This window comes from Necator americanus, chromosome IV (assembly GCF_031761385.1).
Source record: "Necator americanus strain Aroian chromosome IV, whole genome shotgun sequence".
In the NCBI taxonomy this organism is placed as follows: domain Eukaryota; kingdom Metazoa; phylum Nematoda; class Chromadorea; order Rhabditida; family Ancylostomatidae; genus Necator; species Necator americanus.
The window spans coordinates 18,234,272-18,256,088 of record NC_087374.1 but is presented as its reverse complement, the minus strand read 5'-3'; the positions used below and the strand labels follow the sequence as shown (position 1 = coordinate 18,256,088).

Below are 21,817 nucleotides of genomic sequence, written 5' to 3'. Positions count from 1 at the left end.
TTTTTCACAACCACAGCTTGCTTTCTGCGGTAGATAACGGTGAATGGCGTTCTAGAATGTAGACAACAGATATCAACATCGCTAGCAAAATTGGTAACGAAGCTTATATTTTCGCTTTTCTAGAAAAAATTTAAACGTAATCGTCAAAAAGCATCCAGTTCGGTATCATTCGACGATTTTTGCATGCAGCCATCAACATTCTGGAAGAATCGCTGACTTCAATTGTTTTTTCTTCGCGGTTAACTAACTGCTTTTTTATCACATTTATATTTCCATTTATCTCAATCGCTGCAGGGCAAACGCACTTCTTTCAAAACGAGGCGCACACTATGATGATGTCCTACGTGCATTCGCTAGTTGCTCTACTTGTCATAATCAGGTATGTAGCGCTTCCTCATTGAACACCATCTTCAGAGCTTCATGCCATTGTCATTTCGAAAAGTTTCGGAGAAATAGGGTCCACAAAGAATCTTTTGGCAGTAACGCACAAAATAGATTGGAAAAAATGCGGAAGTCCTATTTGTTAAAGGGGTCAAGTATGGAGAAAACAGTTTCTAACATTCAAACGAGTTGCTCGTACAGGATAAGCCGTTTTAGAGTGGGTTCAAACCTACCTCAAGTCAGGAGGAATAACGTAAGCGCCAGCAGTCGAACTGAGGCGGTGGGGACAGCGCCAGAAAACGACGTGGGACCCCTTCTTATCTCTGCAGCGCGATTGCAACCGTTACCTCCACTGCACAACTTCAAGTGCAGCCACCTATGCAACTGCGTCAGCCATCGGACTACAGTAAGCGCCATTAAGAGTGGGATGCTTATTTACATGTGTTTCTTACTATGCGACGGTCAACATAGCAGTTCATGACATAACTTTCGCATCACTGATGCTTTGCAGAAATTTCCCAGGAATTTCGCAAGTTCTGAAGACCTATTGACATTTGCAAGATTTTAGCGTATCCTCGCACGAATCAAAGAAATTGCAGAATCTCAGAATGTGATTATGTGCGTCTCTGGCATTAAAAACTCCGAAAATTTGCTCCCAAGAATTAATCAAAGGTTCAAATTCATTAATTCAAACAAAAAAAAATTATGCATAGGAACACTTGGAAATAGTATCTCACCGATGATCGCAGCGCTACATATAGACTGCTATTTGCAGTTACAAAATCTCTCAACTTTGGTACTCAATTCTTCTATTTTCGTATCAGTCATCAGCAAATAAGTGCATAGATATGAGTGTGATCATTTCCCTCGCGTTTCCATCACTTAATTTTTTTCAATATGCGTAGAATAAAATTTTTTCAATATGCTTAGAATAAAATATAATTACTGCTTTTTACCCTAAAATAGGATTGACCCATGAATCCCCACATACTACTTATTTATTTGAAAACATTAATAAGTGTTTTCAAACGCCTATAGGGGGCTTCAAATAAATAAATAAAACATGTCAAAGGCCATAAGCGAGAACAAGAAAGAACAAAAAAAAAAACACAAAAACTTTGCCTCATCTTTATAGAGCACAGCTTAACTTTTTTTCGTACATTTTTATGGGGGATATTTTCTTGTTTCCTCAAAATTTGTCATTCTTATTTTTTCGCAGATAAAAGTGAAAATACGATATTTAATCTGTGTTAATCCTTTACGTTATTTACAGAGACGATAATTAAGTGGAAATCTTGGAATTGTTTCTTGATGGTGCCTTAATGAAAGGCCCACATTGTATTGGATGAAATTGTTGCCGAACTCAGAGAATTCACGGCACCGAAGTATAAACGAATACATTAAGATAGTAAACAGAAGGGTAAAGAGTGAAGTGCTAACCGTTAATCAGCCCGCTTGTCATGAGCGAACAACTTCAACTCAAAATCGTTAAAGGTTTATGAAAGTGTGTTTCACCTATACAATGACTTGTGGAAGTCGCCGATACACTCATGTTTTTATCCTTCAAAACAAGACTTACACCAAATCATAGCCTCCGAAGAAAGAAACGCTTGGTTTGCCTAAAGCGAACTTTGAACCTTTGACCATGAGGTCCCGGCGTGACATTTTATCACTGCGCTACAGCAGGCTAATGATTGTAAATGCTGAAAATAAGAAGAAAATAGCAACAATAACCTACAACAAGTGATTTTAACTATACAGCGAGGGGAATTAAAATAATACAATAATAAGTCATGATGATTAACTACATATTGTTAGAGGTCCTAATTATGCTGAGTGAGAGACAAAATGAGCAAAAATCAATATGTTCAGGTTTTCCTCACAAGAAGTTATGGAGGACAGCAGCTTTTCCAGGTAGGTGTTTCCGTTTCCAATTTGGCTTCAGTTTCTCACAGGAGAAAAGTGCCACGATAACTAATGGTTTTATCAAACCCTGCCACGATAACTAATGGTTTTATCAAACCCAAGTGTTTCCTTTCCTGTCTGAAAAAAGATAAAGGAGTAGTGAAGCTATGAAGAAGATATGATAGACACATCTCAATTCATTTAATCCCTGAACTTTCCAATAATTTTTTGTCGATAGCACATATTATACGTCCGGTGCACTTTTTAAGGCAGTACTTTCAACCTGCAGAAATCTACAGGCGTGACCAAAATCCTTACAAAATCCTTAACTGCGATCTCGCCATTACGCTAATAAGCTCCATAGTTGAAACAGGGGTAAAGAGTAGGATTGGGATCTAACACCTTGAAAACTGCCGCTCAACCAAACCTTAAACACTCACTACAATTGTTTTATTTCCAGATTCCGAAGGAACTTCTTTATGTCATCCGGACCATCACGTGCTCGTGTTATGGCGATGGAAAGACTGGTAAACAATATGTTTCCGAGGAAAACTCGCGACGCGCCAGATTCCGTTGGCGGCGTCCCATCATTTGAAAGTCCCGCTGAAAATGTTCTCGAGTCGAATCAGCCCTGTATCTGCCCCGTGTTCTCTCCATGTATTGGTAAATGCCAGCGAAGTTTCAGATACTGATGATGATCATCAGTATATCTCTAATTTCTGTTGTTCACAGATTTAGAATGGAACTTGTGATTATGTAGAATGAGGATCCCATGGAAAACTTGCGAAAAAAAATCTTCTTGTCAGTGTTTTATAACGGAAAGAAACATCCTAAGACTCAACCACAATTTGCATTTAAATTACTCAAATTTCAATCTCCAGAAACTAAATGCTGAGCTTATTTCGTTGTGTCATTTTGGGGGTACAAATAAGTTTTGAGGGATTTACAAAAGATGGCGTAACTACCGCTAAATCGCATCGGGCCATCTTGTAACTACATTCATGCTGAGAAGTCATCATTTTTCTCTAGAAATCAGTTTATGTCATTTTGCTGAAGTGGAAACAATCTACTTTCTTTGTGCTCTAACCATCTCAACTTTTGTGCCAACACGATACAATTTGCGGGAAGCGCTGTTTTTTTTTTAATTTGAAGAAAAATGCAACTGATACACATGGATTGCTGTGTGAAGCATATGGAGACCATGCTTCATCAATAAAAAACCTTCAGTAATGGTTCCAGGATTTCAAAAGTCACAAAGAATGTAGAGGTCAGTAAACATTGGAGACGCTGGGTTGGAGGCGTTATTGGATCAAGATTCATGCCAAACTCAGAGGAGCTCTCTCAAACCTTGGGAGCGACTCAGCAAGTGGACTCAGCAAGCGACTCAGTTCAAACCGTCTTAAGGCCATGAATGTGGTGCAATAAAAACATCATGAAAGTACAGTAATCAAGTGATGCTTTACAACAATTGTGAGCACTGCTAACTATGATGTGGAAAAAAAAAACAGCAAAAATGTATCTGGGTGTGGCACAGTCGGTTAGAGGTTCGTTGTAACCACCCGGTCGATGGTTTGAAACCGCCCTAATGCAAACCAAGCTGCGGAGGTCATTAAATTGGTACCAGACCTGTCTGGGATTATAAAAACACTGAATTAATCATCGGTTGGCCACGGCAAGTCATTGTTTAGCCCTATGCTCGTTGCAAAAAACCTCAACGAGTACAGTAAACTACAGTAAAACGCGTTGGCACATCCCGAGTGGACTGATACGCCAGTGACTTTACCCTTTATCCTTTTTAGCTACACTGTTGAAAATTTTAACTTATTAGTCTGAACAGTGAGAGTTTTGATTGATAATGCGAACAATACCCAAGATTGTTAACAGTCTTTATTATGGGCTAACGTTTCGGCGTTGTCGCCTTCGTCAGAGCCTCATAGTTTTTTTTTTTCAGGGCTTTTAGTGACGGTTATTGAAGCCGAGTTTGACTCAGATTGTTCAATAAGTCGGATTGACATGTTTCTACGAAAACAGCGAACTTTAAAGAGTGAAGTATGAATGAAACTCAACAATTTTGAGGAATAGCTATGGAAAACTTATATTCATCCTGAACTCCAGAAAGCAAAAGCAGTGGGCAATCAAGGTGTTAAATGATCGAAGGAAGTACCAAAGTTCCCAACCCCTTATAATTTATTGTTTCTTATTTCGACCTCCGCTGGAATCCCATAAACTGCTCGTAGGAAGAAGGTCAATCAAAAGTCTCAGAGTCCAACATTTCTTCTTATCTCTGATCTACGTGGGAGTTTCCAGACGTTCAGAATAAAGTAATGACAAGAAGCGACTTTCATTGTAAGGTGCGGAACTACAAAAAGAACCGCAACGTATTCTTCCACTGTTGAATTTCAAGATGTCGAAGAACGCTTTTGAAGATGTTATTAAATAAAATAAATATTAAAAAATGTATAAAATCATAATACTAACGAAAAGGATTAGTACATCCAGTTTTTATATTAATATCTGTGAAGAAAAAATTTCCGCATAGGGAGGGAGCGTAGAAGAAAGAGGCGTTGTAACTGGATCATTCTTGTAATTCAGCTAAATTGACAGAATCAGCGGCATGACTGACGGTTTCACCATAGTCCAACACAATCACTTCAAACATAAGATCCAAGAATTTATTAGTGGAAAATTGCAATATTATGGATGAAGTTTAATGCCAAAAACATGAATGACGAACCGATGCTCCTAACATATTCATGTTATGTATACATCTGATCCTCAAAGAATAACGGTACAGTCCCATTCAGCCTCTGTCATAGTGGGGTGAAATGAGTAGAAAGACCACAAAAAGAAAGTAACTTTACAACTTCGAAAATGTGCGACAATGTTCCTACCTGACGTAATCACAGTACAAAGGGCTGATACAGAATATGAAGACAGTATATGAAAAAGAAATAAATAATAGAAATAAAATAGTACAGTAAAAGTGGAAAATTTTAATTGAATGTAGAAGATTTTTATACGCTTTGTAGGTGTCCTATAAAGCGATTTACCCTTAGTTAGTGAATTATACAATTTTTATCACTTGTACAACCGGCTTGGGAGTTGTGCACGGCGAGGCGAGTCCAAAGCAGGCCATTCCGCTCGCACTTTGTTAGAAAGACGGCGCAGTTTCTCCGTAAATAATCGAACATGTGGGAAGGAGTCAATCTGAAGGAAAAAAATGTCCTTTTACAACAAACATCATGGAAACAAACATTCTGAAGAGGAAAAGCCATAAGTGTAAGCTAACTTCAAGAACAGAAGAATTTTAAAAACCCGCCTGTTTTTGAGAAACTCCTGCTAAGGCAGTCATCACGTCATTATCCACTTTTGAGGGATTTTCTAGCAAAAACACCGGTGGAGGCGTAGCTGGCGGCGTGAAAAAATCAGCCAAGTCTTTTGGAGGGGTCCTTTGAAGGAAAAAAATTCATCCTGACATCGTGTCAGCAACAAATACGAGTAGGAATAAAGTCATAAGAGTCACAACTCTGTTCAAACACTGAGTACAAAGAGGAAAATTGAAGATTTAGCGTCTATTGCAATTACAGCAGAAGTACCACTGTATTAAACGACTTACTTTTTGGCTAAAAAAAGCTCATTACACGAGAGAATATGATCTCCTATAGTTCAAGGCCTATGCAGTATGAAGGATGCTCTTCACTACTTTCAAATGTAAGGTCAGCTAGAAAACAGACGCTACGCAATAAGAACACTACATAAACTGTACTAGATAAGAGAACACCGAAATATCCGTTAATAACACCGAACAACCGTCAAAGGTTTCACGAAAGGTCACGGTCAAGGTCAGGTAAAAAAAAGACTGGTTACTTCGAGGGAAGTTCTATGGAAGGGTACTCGCAGTTAATGGCTATGGATAGCGAGTGTTCTTCTTCGCACTTAACAACACATAACTCTGTTGTAACAATAACATTTAACAGAAGGGGTGTCGAAATGAAATGTATGGTTATGGGAAATTTCAATTTTTCCTTTAATTTCAAAAAAAAAAGGAACTGAAGATTCTACGTCTACTGCAACATGCTGGTTCAAGAAGTAACGAGATTATGTCCGCAGATGTGAGTTTAAATATGATGTAATGTAATAAAACTTCTCCTTACTAGAACATTCACACAAGGCAGCGTGAGTAAATAAATTAAATTCGAAAATTGACGACGAGTGCGACAGAAAAAAAAATTGTATGATTTCCTGGATACAAAGTGGACTTTTCAGGTGTTCTTCCCAGAAAATGCAGACAAAGAAAAAACACTACAATGTTATTACCTTCCTTCGTCGCTATGGATAGCAATATGAGGTGAGCTCAGAGACAAAGCACCCAACCGGTCTGGAAGGCTGGCAAGTGAATCGTTCAGAATGATCTCATCGATCGATTCCATTGCATCTTCGAACTCCTCCTCCTGGTCCTCTTCGGCCTTATTTTCTTCATCTTCACTTGGAGTGAGAATCTCTGGCAATTCTAAGACGAGAAAATGGAGTTGAATCAATTTAGAAAACAAAGCAGCAACGGTAGCGGCTATTCACATACCGTCTTCCTCATCAAATTTCAACTTTCTTCGCAGTTGATCTACTCGCTTAGGAGACACTGATTCTCTTCTTCGTACAGACCCAAGGTAGTCGTTCAGAAGCGATAATCCCTCTTCGGTTCGTATATCAACCAACCGGTCCATGAAACACCATGATTCTGCCCAATTCACTTTGTGCTTAGTGCTCAACTCACGACCAACACGCTCGTAACCCTGAAGAATTATAGTTGGTACTATTTTGATTTAAAATTTGGAATACCTCTTCTATAAATGAATTCTGAACCAGATATTACGCTACAAAGAGGTTCTGCCATTGAAAAAAAAGTCGGATGGCCGACTAATTATAAAAAATAAGTTAGATTATAATTAACTCAGTGAAGCTTTCTTGTGAAGAAGCATTTTTGCTAGGAGAAAAAAACCAACATTTCTCATTTTGCAGAGTTTCCGTGCAAAGAGAATGAGACCACATCTTAGATCCCCACCTTATCAACATCCGTCAGCCTCACATTCTTCTCAGACCCCGTCCAAGCATTGTGGAACTCTGCTGCTTTTTTGTCGCTTCCAAATGGCCCTGCGTAAGCAGCTAGTTTAAAATCCGGCAATAAAGGGGAAGAGATATCCTTATCCTGCGAATACAGAAAGATTAGAGGAAACTGAAAGTCAATATATAAGAACTGTAGTAGAACCTACGTCGTTTGATATGCTGGTCTTAGGAAAACATTCGTAAGAGGCAATTTTAGGAAGTATGCTGTTGTCTACCGAACGGTAGAGAGCGACAAAGTAACCTCCAAGCAGTAGCTCCATCTCCGCTTTTCGCTCACGTTTGTCGTTTCCGGTATAGCGTGCGCATGCTATATCCAAAGCGGTTTGGCCTTCTCTGAATGTAACCATCACTAATATGAACATGATGATCAGCATCTGCGGTACAATTCCGTCGATTACATGATAGCATTGCTCCGATTCGTGACCGCTCAGGAAAAAGACCGTTGTTATTTTCGCGAGCGAAATTCCTCGCCCTCGCACACTTGCAAACAGAAAGCTTCCTTCTATCTTACTTTCTTATAACTGATGTAGTATCTAATGCATTTATATCCAAGATTTAGGATTTTGACATTTTTTAGCGCGAACTTTGACAAATCACTTGACAAGTCAGAAGAGCGATTGATTGCAATGCGTAATGAAAAACTGGATTAACTTTAGCAAAATAGATTTCCATGCAAAATAAATAAAATGACAAAAAAGATTAGGTAGCGATTTGATAGCAAAAAAATCTATCCATATAATAATATTTCTACAAGAAGTGAATAAAGAAGAATAACATTTCATATGTATCAAAGCAGCTAAGAAGAATTTCGTCGAATTTTGTTAGCATAGTTCGAAGAACTATGTTAACAAAGTTCGACGAGTCGTAAATCTTAGGAACTGATTCAGACAAACAGTATTTTCAAAAAAAGTGTAACAGTGAAAACACGCTGACAGTTCGAGAGGCTATTCAAGCAGAATTTTCTTCTCTCTTGGAAGTAGAATGGAACTAGAACATATTGCACGGTAAAATTTGTATCAAGAGGTTCAGCAGTAGCACTACAGAATAGCTTTCGACAGTTATGAAGAGAAAACGAATAGAATGTGGTATTTGACGACAAGTTTGTAAAATTCAACTCATTTCTGTGATACTAACACTGAGAATGTAACATGACTTACTTATTTAGAGCACGCCTATCAGTTAATGGTTGATTCACCAAAGCTTTGACGACATCCACGTGCCCAAACTTTGCAGCCAAATGAAGTGGAGTTTCACAGTTCCCCTAAAAAATTATTGTTTTATTCATAATGCGGGAAGATCCTATTAAGAAAGAAAACCAAACCTTGTCAGGAGTGTTCACGTAAGAAACTAGAATGTTCTCGACACGAAATCGAGTGTCTTCCTCGGAAGTTCCATACAGATCAGCCAGAAACGATGTGTTGCTTACAAGTTGGAGAACTTTCTCCACTACGTCCGTCTTTCCATGTCGAGCAGCAATATGGAGCGCATTAAAACGAAAACCTTCCTCAAAAGAACTATTTTTAGGCAACATCGTTAATAACAAAGCGTCGAGTGAAACGCAACTCATCCGACCAAAGCACCACATCGAAAGACTTTATTTTGCGAATGGATAACCTCAAAAAGGTGGTCACCCTTCTTAAAGGTAAGTTTGAAGTAAACACATCATATCAATGAGAAAATTTCAGATTCTCTCATCTTCAAACATGAACCGTACAGGTTCTTCCTCCGATGAAAGTCATCTAAAGATAATTCCATAGTAAGGGCAATTAGAGTTGTCTGTTTTCGTCGTTTTTTTTTGTAGTTAATTTGAGATGATACTCAAAACTACTAGCGTTATGATCTTTAGCAGTCTGGAATCTGTCCTCTTATCTCTCTGGAGACGACAGTGTAGTCGTGAAGTCATGCAATTCTAAAAAAAAAATCCGTCTGACATCAGGGTTTGATGTAAAGAAAAAACAGTGTTATGAAAAACAAAGTGTATTCATGCTTATAGTCCGGTCAAAACGATATATAGCATGACGAAGTCACACGAGCGGTTGCGCTACAGCAACGCAGTTTAGGACCGCTCACAGGCGTTTTGAAGTCTGCATAGCAACTGCCAGATTTTCCCAAGTGACGTCATCTAGATCGACATTGTCCGCAGTTTTTCGTTTGTTTTCATTCTCTTTGCTTTTCTCTCTGGTTTTTCGTCTTTTACGCTCCTTTTTTTCGTATTTTCTTGTTATATGCTGTACCTGCTGTTTTTATATAGATCTAGATCTAGATCTTGTATAGATTTTGTTTGTAGAGGGAGGGGGTAGGCAAAGAAGCAAAAAAAGAACATTAACATAGAAATAAGTATAATTTTGAACGAAATTTCTAAAGTAGATGCAGTATATATATATATATATATATATATATATATATATATATATATATATATAACAAAAGCAAGTACAGCAAAGATAACAAAAGTGCGGAAAAAGAAGCACAGAAATCAGAAAGATTAGCAAAGTTGCTCCTGCCCGAGCGCGTGTAACTACACCGTGCTTCATGAAGATTTGACCTCACTGTACATTCAAAATTTAAAAAATGGTTTAGTTCTGATACGGAAAAAATCTCGTTTTATTTCGGAGTTGGTGCATTACTAAGGATATTAGTATTGGTGAAAGTGCCAACGGTACTGCCAGAACGCCAATTCCAAAAGTCTCAAATTTCACGACATAATGAAACGTCAAAAACGACATAACAAGAAAATGAGCCAGAAAGTAATATTTCGGTCTCTTCTCCCATGATAATTGAGATGAACCAGAAGTGCGAAAGTTCGACTTACCTTGAATCACCTTGGCATAGAGATTGCGACTATCTAATTTCGTGCAAAACATGTGGGGACCAATACATCGGCGAAACAGAGTGACCCCTTTGTGTTCGCGTTAAAGAACTTCTAAATTGGATGAAACTATCCAATGCAGCAACTCCCCTCAGAGCTCACCACAGACAATGTCATGAAAATGTTCCTTTCTGCATAGCTGTCACGACCCTATCGTACGAACCCGAAATTATAGCTTGCAGAACTTTAGAAGCGTTTTGGATAAATGCAAAAGGTCCAAACATGAATAGAAAGGAAGAGTGCTTAGCCGTGACCAACGAGCTGGTTCTGTATCAAGATCTTTGCTGTTTTTGATCTACGGGATCATATGCGGGTCGCATCCTAATTAGTATTAGCGGAGCGATTGCACCACGCGGACATCCGCTAACATCACGGCAACGCGGTTCCGAAGTATGAATTAGGCTCTTTTGGTTTTCGTTTCCGGGTGTAATACCCTGGGGGATGATGACTTGTTCTGGAAGAGGCATTTGAGAGGATATATTGCAAATGTTCTTACTTTCCAGGCTCTGGCTCCAGCGACAACACCGAAACGTTAGCCGTAATAAAGTTGGTTAGCAATCTTGGCTGTTGCTTACATTTGACTATCGACAAGTTGAGATGAACCATAATTAATGGATAATTGAAATGAACTAATTATAACTGAGACTCCATATCAATTACTTGTAGTGAACGGAACTATCAGTGTCGAAGAGACCGAACCCTAACACCCTCGCACTTTTCACGAAAATCCTTCTTCATTTTATACTCGTATTCAGACAAAATTGTATAGCAACCGAGTTCTAATGCTTAATCCGTGGCCATAAATATAGTCAACTTCTGAAAAGAAGGAAGTGTTCCTGATGTCCAAATCCAAAAAAAAAAAAAACACCAACCATAACAATTGCAGCTGTGTCCCCGCTAGTGTTGACAAGAAACCGTGGATTGGCATGGATGAGATCACTGAACAAGAAATATGAAGGAAGCGGTACACCAGCAGTTAACTTTCCACTGCAACACTTTGAACTTTATAACAGGCACCTCACAGCTTCGATGGTCCCTTTCTCGATAGCTCTTTTGAAGTCGTTCATTTGTATGCGACTGACTGAGGGATGCGGAATGACAGGTTCCGATGGCACCGTAGGTGTTGACGACTCTTGGAAACCTCGACATTCGTTTGCAGCAAAGAAATCCATGGCTTCCTTCGGAGTTCCAAAACGGTTAAAACGAGCTCCTAAACATAGCATAAGTGCCATGTACACTTGGTTTGTAGGTCTCTTGATTAGAAATAGTGTTTCCGGGATAATGTAGGAGGATGGAAGATGTATAATCACCATTCGACTTCCCTTCTGGTGAATTTGCAAACTTCACAGCATCTTGCAATGTTACAAACAGATTCCTAGGAGATTTAGCAATGTCTGCTGGGAAATAAACAGCGTAGACCGGAGATGCGACTTGCTCTTCTGACCCCATATCTTAAATATATTAGTCTGGTACTATTATTATTATTTATTAGGAACCGGCGCTACTTGAGGACAAATATTAACCGCCCTTAGCAATTTCCTAAGAATCTCAAGGTGATATAACGAAATAAGAGGAAAGAACGCACCAATCAAGTATATAAACTAAATAATAATAAGAAGAATAAGGAGAGTATGCGTGTCAGCTGCGCATCCGCCGAGAGGATTTCGAGACTCTTTATAGAATCCAAAATAAGAAAAGTACCGACACCTCCCGGTTGCAAAGAATGTTGGAGCGCACTGTTCGAAGCGGAGCACGAAAGTTTCGAACTCGAATTTAGTCTTTTGATTTGACTGGAAATTGTTATTATTTCAGTGTATGAACCAAATATAAGAGAGCGGAGACGGTGCAGCAAAATCCAGGAACTAGGCTGATATGTGCGGTGTTTTGTCGACCTACCCCCTTTCAATGCGATCAATCGAAAACGTGTGTCCTATCATGTGAGCGCAGCGCACTCTTTACCAAAACTCGCCTAGAAATCGTTTTATAAAACAGTTTCATAGGATGCTGAAGAGCACAATGTACTGTTATGGACGTGCTCGTCATTTCATTTCAACCTTGAAAGAGGCTGCTTGCAGATCTACGTTTAAATTGCAGGAGAAAGTTGCTGATTAGATAGAAACATCATGTTCTAGAAATAATCACCAGAATTCCGTGAATCACCTAAGATATAACCGGGTAGATCATGAAACGGCAACGGAGCAAGTACGTTGATGTCATCTCAGACGTCGTAATGTTGACGATTACTATGAAATTTACGGGTTTGCCTAACCGTGCTCAGTCCTTGTCTATGATCTTCGAAAACCTCTAAGAGGGGACCGTCAACCTCCAACCGGTAAAATAAAGGAAAACTGACAGGCTGAAGAAATGAAAAGCAATATACAGTCTGCGTAAAACATGCTGTACCGAGGTGACGCGTCGCGGATAAAGTGAAGGATAAAGGATAAAGCAGTTGAGTGCCCCACACCCACTACAGTTTATAGTCGAGTGAATACGACATTTGCGCAAGCTGCTGCGCTCGAAGCGGAGCGGTGGAGCATAGCGGTTAGGATCGCGTAAGGACCTTCACTGCCGCCACTCACCTCTGCAGTTTGCCATGGTCCCACCTCGATTCCGACCGCTGTCTCGACCGCACCGCTTCTGAGCGCAGTTTCTTGCGTAACAGTCCGTGCTTCATGTCGTTTTGACCCAACTATACCCCGCGTGGAGTCGTCGGTGAAGTCATGCGTAGGACTTTTTCCACAGAGCACAAGCCCTTATGAACCCATTTCGTTTTTCGTAGTTTTGTATCATTTTTTCGCATAATACTACATCAATAGAATCGCGCAGTCTCGCAAAATCCTTTTCTATTAGCTTTGAAGATTGTTTGCAATAAGACCGTCTCCATAATTTAAGATTGTAAGGACCGAATTTCTCTTCCATTCCTCGTGTCACCATTCATTTTTAAAGGTATTAACAAGAATGTTTCGACATTTGGATATCTTGTGGACAATATAGCGTCCAGAGCGTAGATTAGGAGTGTGTACGTGGCCGAGCTCAATTTCTCCTAATGGTCCTGAAAACCGTCATGGGAAACGGAATGCGTCACTCCTGCACACGCTCTGCGTTTCCAAGCGAGCCATCGAAAATCAGTGAGGTCTTCTCAGCACTCTATTCAACTAAAAGTAATAAGTAGGCTCCTGAAGGGACCGCGACGTGTGCAGAGGGAGGGGTTTCTAACATAACTCAAAGGAACAAACGCCATCCCTACGCCGTTTTTCAGGGTGACTAGGGGAAATTGAACGTACCTGTGCTCCTACTCGTAATCTACACCCAAATCCTATGTGCTCTTCGAGAGTTCAAAACATCGAGAAATTCATTATACGCTGTGTTTAACTTCTTTGTAATAGTGCTCCTAGCAATATCCCAAAATCCTCCTTAGAAGAACACTATCGATGAACTTTTATACAAAAGAAGCAGAAATCCTACTCCTACAAATTGTAGCCTAATGAGCATGCTGATCCTTCACAATTCCACAAAAAAATTGAGCGTAAAGAAACAAAATACTGTACTATATTGATGTAAGTATTCCATTAAAACTCTGTAAGACATGGACAAAGTTGGAAGGTACGGAATAATTTCACGAGAAAGCTTATGATCAAGGATTCCGGATCTGATCATAGTGCGATACCAGATGCCTAATCCAGAGACAAACTGTTTCATTTCGAACCTCTTTCCCTAAGACAAAGGAGAAATGATTTTATTATGCTTCATAATTAATGGTTATAATAATTGAAAGTGCTCTGATTTCCTCTCCCTTCGAGAATCGATAACACGCACTGCAACATTTAAAGGCATCACCCCACGAATCTGGGGTGGTACGGGTTTCAGGTGCGTTATGCCTGTACGGGGTAGTAGATTGTGTGGAAGAGAGTGATTCCGTCCGTTTCTCCCTGTATCAATGGAAACGGACAACCCCGGAATGCTTTGTGCGCTGCAATTGAGGACGTCGTAAGAGACAGCGATCTGGTGTTGTCCGCTTCCACTGATACAGTTAGAAATCATCCCCTCTCCATAATCTACGACCCTGTACACGAATACTCCAACTGAAATCGATACCACCTCAGATTTGCGGGGTGATGCCTTTAAGATCAGCGACGACCCAGGGATTTACCGTCCCTACGTCGTCGGTGCAATACTTCTTCGTTAGGGGAAGAAATTGTTAACGGAACTTTAATGTGAGAAAGCTATTGGAGGTTTCTTCTCTCGTTCGAGTACCGAACTACTACGTATCTTTTTACAGTTTATATTTTACTGTTTGTTTACTGTACGTTACTTTCTTGTTCCTTTAGTCCATACATAGATATTCATGTGATGTACAAATAAAATAACACAATACAAACAGTGGAGACTATATAACATGTGATTTTTGACATATTTTAATACGATTAGATGTTGTTTTATTGTATTCAGTATTGTCCGTCAAAATGTGCATAATTAAGAAAACAAAAAATGGAAGCAATACTAGCAATACTAAAACGAGCAACAAAAAAAAAAAACCAAAAAAAAAACTAAATATAGCCTACAGCTTAACATCTCCAAAACATTATTATTGGAACTGTTCATACAAAACAAACGTATAAATCAACAACAATAAACCTTAATACTTAATTATAGCAACACCCTCATTTTGTAGCAAAATAAAGAGTAACTCGTATCATATCAAACAGTACAAAAAGTGTGCAAAAGAAAATTCACCTTGAGGAAGGCCAATCAACACGTATTTCAGCTAACGCTGCCAACAGCTCAGCTCGCCGAGATTCCGCCTCTGCAGGGAGGGGAACTGTGTGGAAACGAGGCCACCAGTCGTACCTTTGCAACCTAATTGGGACGAAATGCGAAGGATCGACAAGCTGCACAGCAGCATGTAGTAATACCCACGCTCTACCATTACCACGATTTGAGCCATGGTCGAGAAATCGGAAGAGAACGTCAACACATCTCGTCAGCACATTCGTTCTGTTCCCATATCTGCGACTCAAGGGGAAAATCTGCTCGGTAGAAAAAGAGAGGGAAGTGCTTACCTCTCCGGGCGTTCAATTCGCGGTTGGCACCAGCCCACCCATGCTTTGTCGCTTGGGTGTAGAGTGCTGCCTTCCTCGCAAACCTGTAGTAAATATTTTGCATCAATTTTTCCTTTTTGCGCCACAGAAGATATTGAGAATCCAAACCACAAAGATATAAGTATACGAGCGGACACTCAGGAGGCAATAATGGACGAATTATCACGAAATTTTGAACGTGGGAAGTCCAAGGCTGTTTACATACACTCGACGGGGCAGTTCTGCCGGTTACGACGAAGTTGAGCTAACGTCATTACCTACACACGCTCTGCTCGTGTATGTAATCTTTTTTCCCTGTACTTTCACAATTTTTCAAAAACAAACATTACAATGGACGTGGTAACGCTCGCATTATCTACGTCACAAGTGAATAATACACACCTCCTCGATTACAATCTCAACTTCGTGGTTCAAACCTATCGCTTTTAGAAGCTCAACAATCCGGTCAAGTAGCTGTGGACACTTCTGGAGAACCCTTGAAACTGCTTCTGCTCTAAAATTTCTCATGAGCTCGACAGAGGAAGATGTTATAAGTATAGCCGCTTTCGACTATTCCGTACATTTTGTCTTCGCATCTTCCACTGCTGGCCCAAATACGACACGCAGTTTCCAGAAACAATATACCGTGTGCAGGCATGCCTAAAACAGAAAATTTACCAAATGTATCACACATCAATGAGGGCAATAACGAATGCGGAATCTTACTTTCAGCGACTTCAAAAAGAGACTTAGCCGTACTAAGTATCATACCACCAAACCCTGACCTTCCTCTCCATTCGTAATATTCGGTCATAAGTTTGTATGCATTCCATACGACCACATTCTGATTCCAAACAACTGAATGTAAGTCAACAAAGGCACACAAGAAGAAAAATAAGGAAGGATAATGGGAAACTCACATCGTATCCTTTGTTATAACGATGTACCCCATGTTCAAGTCCCATGATGGCAGACATTTCGGCCAAGTCACCACAGAGCATCACCGCAATGAGCACTTCGCACAGTTGCATCAAGATAGTGTTTCTTGCACTGAAGGATGAACCGAATGAAGATATAAACACCTCAAAACTCTTCTGGTCTCAATGGTAACTACATAAAGCTAGCAACTCACGCAGTTGTAGTATAGATCATTGATTGCATTGTTGCTAACATGACCAGCCTACCCCCTAAGTTGAAGGATGCATCCTAAAGATATGGGGTAAATGAATGAAAGGAATCACCTTAGAGAGGGTCCCTTCAAATATCACTAAAATTTAAAAAAAAAATGAAAATTTAAAAGATGACCTCTGTTCCAAGGAGAAGTGCTTCAACTTCGACCGTGAAAATAAAATTAGTGGAAGAAGAGTAGCAAATCTACTCACATGTGTCACAGTCAATACACACTGTAGGGCCATGAAGAATGTGATTGGGCTATCAAAATAGATCAGTTTCTGGACCTGATAAGTAAGTTCTCTCCATCCTTTTTCAGATCTTTCAATCGTTTCGGATGTCATCCGAAGAATTTCGGAGTTTGCTGGGAAACAAAAGTTCCGATCTACGTCAAGAAAAAAGAATAGAAAATAAAAGAACGATTATTGAGCTTTCCCAACCTAGCTGAGCAACAACAGCTCTGTAATTTAGTTTCCAAGTGGCCATGCACAGCTGATGCCTTAGTGCTTGAAGAGAAGAACTCCTTTGGACACTGCAAAAATAAATGTGGAAAATTGAGAGAAAACGTGGAAAATACATGCTTCCAGTGAATTTCAGTGTTGTAGCTCTATCGGAAATTTCGCACGCGCTCAACAAAGGGTATCGCAAAGACTTCGTTCTATCCATGGTATTCAGGAAAGAATCTATTCAAGCACAGAAATAACATGCAAAAAAGCAATAGAAAGGCGAGTACGTTTTGTGAATGCAACATGTCCGAAGGCAAAATGCAAACACTTGTAGCAATCTGCAAAAAAAAAAACACAGAGCTAGGACTCCACGAAACCTTGCAAGTGATGAGTTGACCACAACCTCTTATTCGGATGAAAAAAGCCAATATAGAGAAAACCTACAGAGATGACGTTGAGTAAGGTGTTGGCGAACCCATTTGAATGCTGTGGAACACCCAAATATTCTCGCGTAATCCATACTCTAGACTTGATAAATCCCGAAAACTGAAAAAAAGACGAATTAAAGTTTCAACAAGGAAACAACGGTAAGATATGGCATTGCAAATTTAAAAAAAAACTGTTATATATGGAACAGCGCAAAGATAACAAACAAAGGTGAAGACTACAACCTACAATTCTATCATATTCATTGTTGGTGGATATTTTTCGTTGTACTCCTCCCTTGCAAGAAACTTGCTGGCACGTGATTCTATGACGTAGCGAAACGGAACACCATGTATAGCCATAGATCGAAAGAACTCCAACATGATACTCTGAACAATAAGCAGTAGGAAATATAACATGAAGTCATGTAAAATCTGCCAGGAAAAGAACCAACACGTCTCATAGAGTTGTTACATCGATAGGTGAGAAGGTCGCACAGGCTCTGCAGAATGCGAGGAAGAGCCTCGACACCTAAACAGCTTTTGGATAAACAAACAAATCTTTTTTTTTTAAGTTTTCCACCCAAAACGAGAAATGCAGTAAGGTACTCTAATTTGCGACGATCGATGCATTTACAATTGTAGAACCATCTCGATGGGGATTATATATAACACAATTCACAGCTGAGAAGAAAACGTTTTGATACTCTTGATGGGACCGTCCTATTAACTGCAAGAATCCAAGAAAACGAGACCAAAGTGTATCGTAAGCTCTGCAACTGATAAAAACGTTTTTCCTCAAAATATCGCTTCTACAGCACAAGTTCTTAACTGACAAACGGTTTTTCCACTTGAGAAGAAAATATTTCGACATTTCATCACTGGGAGTCAATAGTGGAGTCCTAAAACCTAACTCCTAGTCTCCCTAGTCTTAGAGGATCTAAAGGTACACTAAAGCTACTAAGAGAAAAAAGGAAGATAGAGCTGAAGCTATTAATCTTTTAACTTCACCAAACTCTTCAAACAGGCTTACTGGATGGGAACAAAGTCATGTCATGTACTACTGTCAAAGAAGAAAAAGAACACAAAATGGAGTTGGTTCCTCAGCAATCCGCATTTGAAAGTTAAGAATTATTCTCGTATTCTAGAAAAGACTTTTGTTGAATGCAAACCACACCCACAAAATTGAGTATATTTTAGTCATTGGCTTAGAATTACCTTGCTTTGCTGCCACAGGAAAAGAAAACAGTCGATAATTGGGATTTTCGAGAAAAGGAGTATAACATTCTGTAGCTGTTTCAGATATTTCATTTCTGCTCAAAATAACTACCGCTCCGATACCAAATGCTAGGCCCGCTATCATAACGTCGATGATGTGCGGGTCTAGAGGACTCGGAAGCTAAGCTTGCTTGTCTATGTCTTACGTCTGTGTATGCAAATTGATGAGAAATTCAGGGCAACCTAGTAGCAAGAGCTGCCAGAATAACTAGATACAACCAATAACTGATTCAAAGAATAACTAACTCACTTTCGTCTGAATGCCTATCCAAACACTTTCGTAGAGTGTATTCGTCCAAATAAACCAATTTTAGATTCGGATTGACATCGCTAATGATGGTGATAACATCATGAGATTGCTACTAATTAAAAAGCATTCAATATCACGAAAAAGGTGCTAATAAATGACAGAAGAAATTGCCAGAAATTCAAATAACCCACCGGCTCCTCGTGTTTTACACGTTTTTCGGTTGCTGGCATGACGATCACACGCTTCCTCTCTTCGGATCCCTTGCGTCACAAATGATTCTAAAGTTGATCAAAGATGAGTTACCACTACCGACGTTATAAATGCGCACTGATATCGATATATGTGTTGAGAAAATAACGTAATATAGATCACGAAAACATCAGTGTGTATTGCAAAATAAAGTGTAATAACTGGACAAGAAACAGTAGCAGTAGGAAATAAAATGAAATAGTCGCTCATTTTGTTCATATCTGTTCTTGGGGAACAAATAAAACAAGACGCATGATTGAAATGTGTTCGTCTCACCCAAAATAATCAAAAATAACTCCTTTCGACGGAATACGCTTTTCAAATTTCATATCTAAACACAGGAAAAGAAAGGATAAAAGTAAATATTTCTCGAAGTAAATAAACCGTCGGGGTCCTAAGACCTAAGCAACAGTCTTAGAGGATCCACGACATGTAAACAAAAAATACTAAGAGAAAAAAGTAAGTCAGAGCCTCGGGAAATAAGGGCGCTACTGAGTGCCAACAACATTCTTCCCGGAAAAGACTGTAAGGATATGAAGTCAGGCAATTAACTAGGCAAAGAAATCTCGGGTAAAATGTAGTTGGGGAGGGGAGGGGGCGCACCCCGACGCATCCAAATCGAACTGTACCTGAAGTGACCAATTGAAGAGACTCTTGGCGGGAACTTCGACTTACCAGTACTGCACCTGCACTTAGAGCGCGAAACAGGTCACGGAGCACAATTGAGTAGCTGAGTCAGTCGGTGCCCTAAGACCTGAGCAGCAGGTTTAGAGGATCCACGACATGTAGGTTGTAGCTATTAAGTAAAAAGGAAAACAGAGCTGGAACTACCAATGTAACTTAACTTTTAACTTCACGAAATCTTCTAAACAAGGGAAAAGTGTAATTGTGGGGGCCGCTCAGTGGCGCCTTCACTTTTGGACGATCTGGTCTTACTTTTTCCTCTTAGTAACTTTAGTTTACATGCCATAGACCATCTAAAACTAATGCTTAGGTCTTAGGGCCCCGACTGATTTAGTTATTTACTTCCAGAAACAAGAGCGTCACTGAGTGGTCATCCCCAACTAACGTTTTACTCCGAACAAGCTTACGAGAAATAACTAACCAAGTCATATCATGTTACTTCAGAAAAGAAAGAACCGAAAATTAATTCCATAGCTGTCCACGGTCACTAGGCATGCATGTAATAACTTTTATCCACCCATTTTCGATTTGTATTCGCAAGTTGATGGCCTTAAGGAGGGCCGTTGGGTTAGCTTTTATGAAGGCTGTTCGCATTCTTCTGCTTCGCGACTTTAATTGGACTTCCGCGGTACGGGCAAAGTCGCTCCTTCCACAGCAATCCACGTTCAGCGGGCCATTCGCCGAATCCCTCCTTCGACTCAACTCAGATTGCTGATTATCACTTGGCAAGTTCCGGCCAAGTGATAATCAGCAATCTGAGTTGAGTCATGAGAAGAGTCAGCAAGTTAGAGGCACCCATTAAGCAAATGGAATGATTTAACGACGAGAACGGTTAACGTGTTCTATGGACGTTTTTGCGCCTGTTATGCTCCATTGCTTTTTTCGCGCCCTGAGTGCAGGCACAGTCGAAGTCCCCGCCACGATTCTCTCCAAGCAGTCACTCCGAATACAGTAGGAAAGCAGTTCGATTTGGGTGCGTCACAATGGCCCCCAACTACATCTTATCCAAAATCCCTTGGGAGAACCTCATAGCATGATGAATGAATACCTGCTTAAAATGGAGCTGCGAGAGCGGCTGGAAGAAGTTCTAGCCATAGTTGAGTCAAAAAACATGAAGCACGGAGATAGTGGTTGGAATCGAGATGGGACCATCGCGAACTGCAGCAATGAACAATGGTGCTAGGCGTCTTCACTCAGTCCTAACCGCTGCACCGCACCGCTTGGAGCGCAGCCGCTTACGCAACCGCAGCTTCTTGTCGTTTTGACTCTATTGCACCTCATGGCTTGGGCCAAATGGCACACGGGCGAACTAGAGCTCACATCTTAGCTGGAGGTATCGAAATAAATCCAAAACATGTTGCATTCCGGAAACTTTACTTGGTCTCATCTTCCTGAAAGATCCATATATAGACGAATCTTACGTCCCATGACAGTTTCCCGTTCCTTAGGTTTTTATGAATGCACTACAAGACTGCTGACGACAGGTATAGTCGGTTGAAAACGTCACGAGGGTAGCTGTGGTGCATTTGCGTACGCGCTCGAAACGGCGCAGTGGAGGCAAGAGTTGGAACCGAGTTGGGGCCGTCGCAAACAGCAGCGATGGGTGGTGCCAGCAAGGGTCTTCTAGCCGCTCCACCAAAGCGTCTCGAGAGAAGCCGCGTACGCAGCTGCTTACGTGCTCCGTGTCGTTTTGAGCCTACTATCTAGAAGTCGTCCATACAAAATCGGATCCTTGATAGAGAATTGAGACGGAAAGAATGTTGCGGCGCGTATAACTCTCTACACAACGCGCAAACAATCTCAAAATGTTGTCTTCTTGATTTGATATCCAGGGGAAAATGTGGTTGGGTAAGGGGATGGCGCCGTTATTTCTGGAAGTAAATAACTAAATCAGCAGGTGCTCTAAGACCTAAACATTAGTCCTAGAGGATTTGTAACATCTAGGCAAAAGTTACTAAGAG

At 40.2% G+C, this 21,817-nt stretch overlaps 2 protein-coding genes across 6 annotated transcripts; one reads left to right on the top strand and one right to left on the bottom strand.

Moving 5' to 3' along the window:
- Positions 1-329: 329 nt before the first annotated feature.
- RB195_001781 (uncharacterized protein) lies at positions 330-2,978 on the top strand (the record flags this gene model as incomplete). Its single annotated transcript, XM_013448593.2, has 3 exons — positions 330-379; positions 2,254-2,295; positions 2,747-2,978. 3 exons carry the CDS (start codon positions 330-332, stop codon positions 2,976-2,978), a joined length of 324 nt encoding a protein of 107 aa, XP_013304047.2.
- Positions 2,979-5,364: 2,386 nt separating this feature from the next.
- Positions 5,365-19,153, bottom strand: RB195_001780 (uncharacterized protein; the record flags this gene model as incomplete). 5 transcript variants are annotated; one of them, XM_064198719.1, is made up of 28 exons in its annotated part: positions 5,365-5,493; positions 5,606-5,735; positions 6,604-6,796; positions 6,866-7,076; positions 7,346-7,489; positions 7,554-7,740; positions 8,565-8,668; positions 8,729-8,911; positions 11,149-11,215; positions 11,294-11,486; positions 11,587-11,727; positions 11,862-11,877; positions 12,856-12,913; positions 15,011-15,133; positions 15,194-15,283; positions 15,337-15,419; positions 15,757-15,868; positions 15,936-16,014; positions 16,081-16,198; positions 16,275-16,404; positions 16,487-16,560; positions 16,737-16,888; positions 16,965-17,056; positions 17,415-17,516; positions 17,646-17,785; positions 17,851-17,927; positions 18,924-19,032; positions 19,115-19,153. In XM_064198719.1, 28 exons carry the CDS (start codon positions 19,151-19,153, stop codon positions 5,365-5,367), a joined length of 3,276 nt encoding a protein of 1,091 aa, XP_064054597.1. The 5 variants fall into 5 exon arrangements, with proteins under 5 accessions (XP_064054597.1, XP_064054598.1, XP_013304046.2 ...); XM_064198718.1 differs by having other exon boundaries at positions 15,194-15,271; XM_064198716.1 differs by lacking the exons at positions 5,365-5,493; positions 5,606-5,735; positions 6,604-6,796; ... (8 more) ...; positions 11,862-11,877; positions 12,856-12,913 and having other exon boundaries at positions 15,007-15,133.
- Between the last annotated feature and the right edge of the window lie 2,664 nt (positions 19,154-21,817).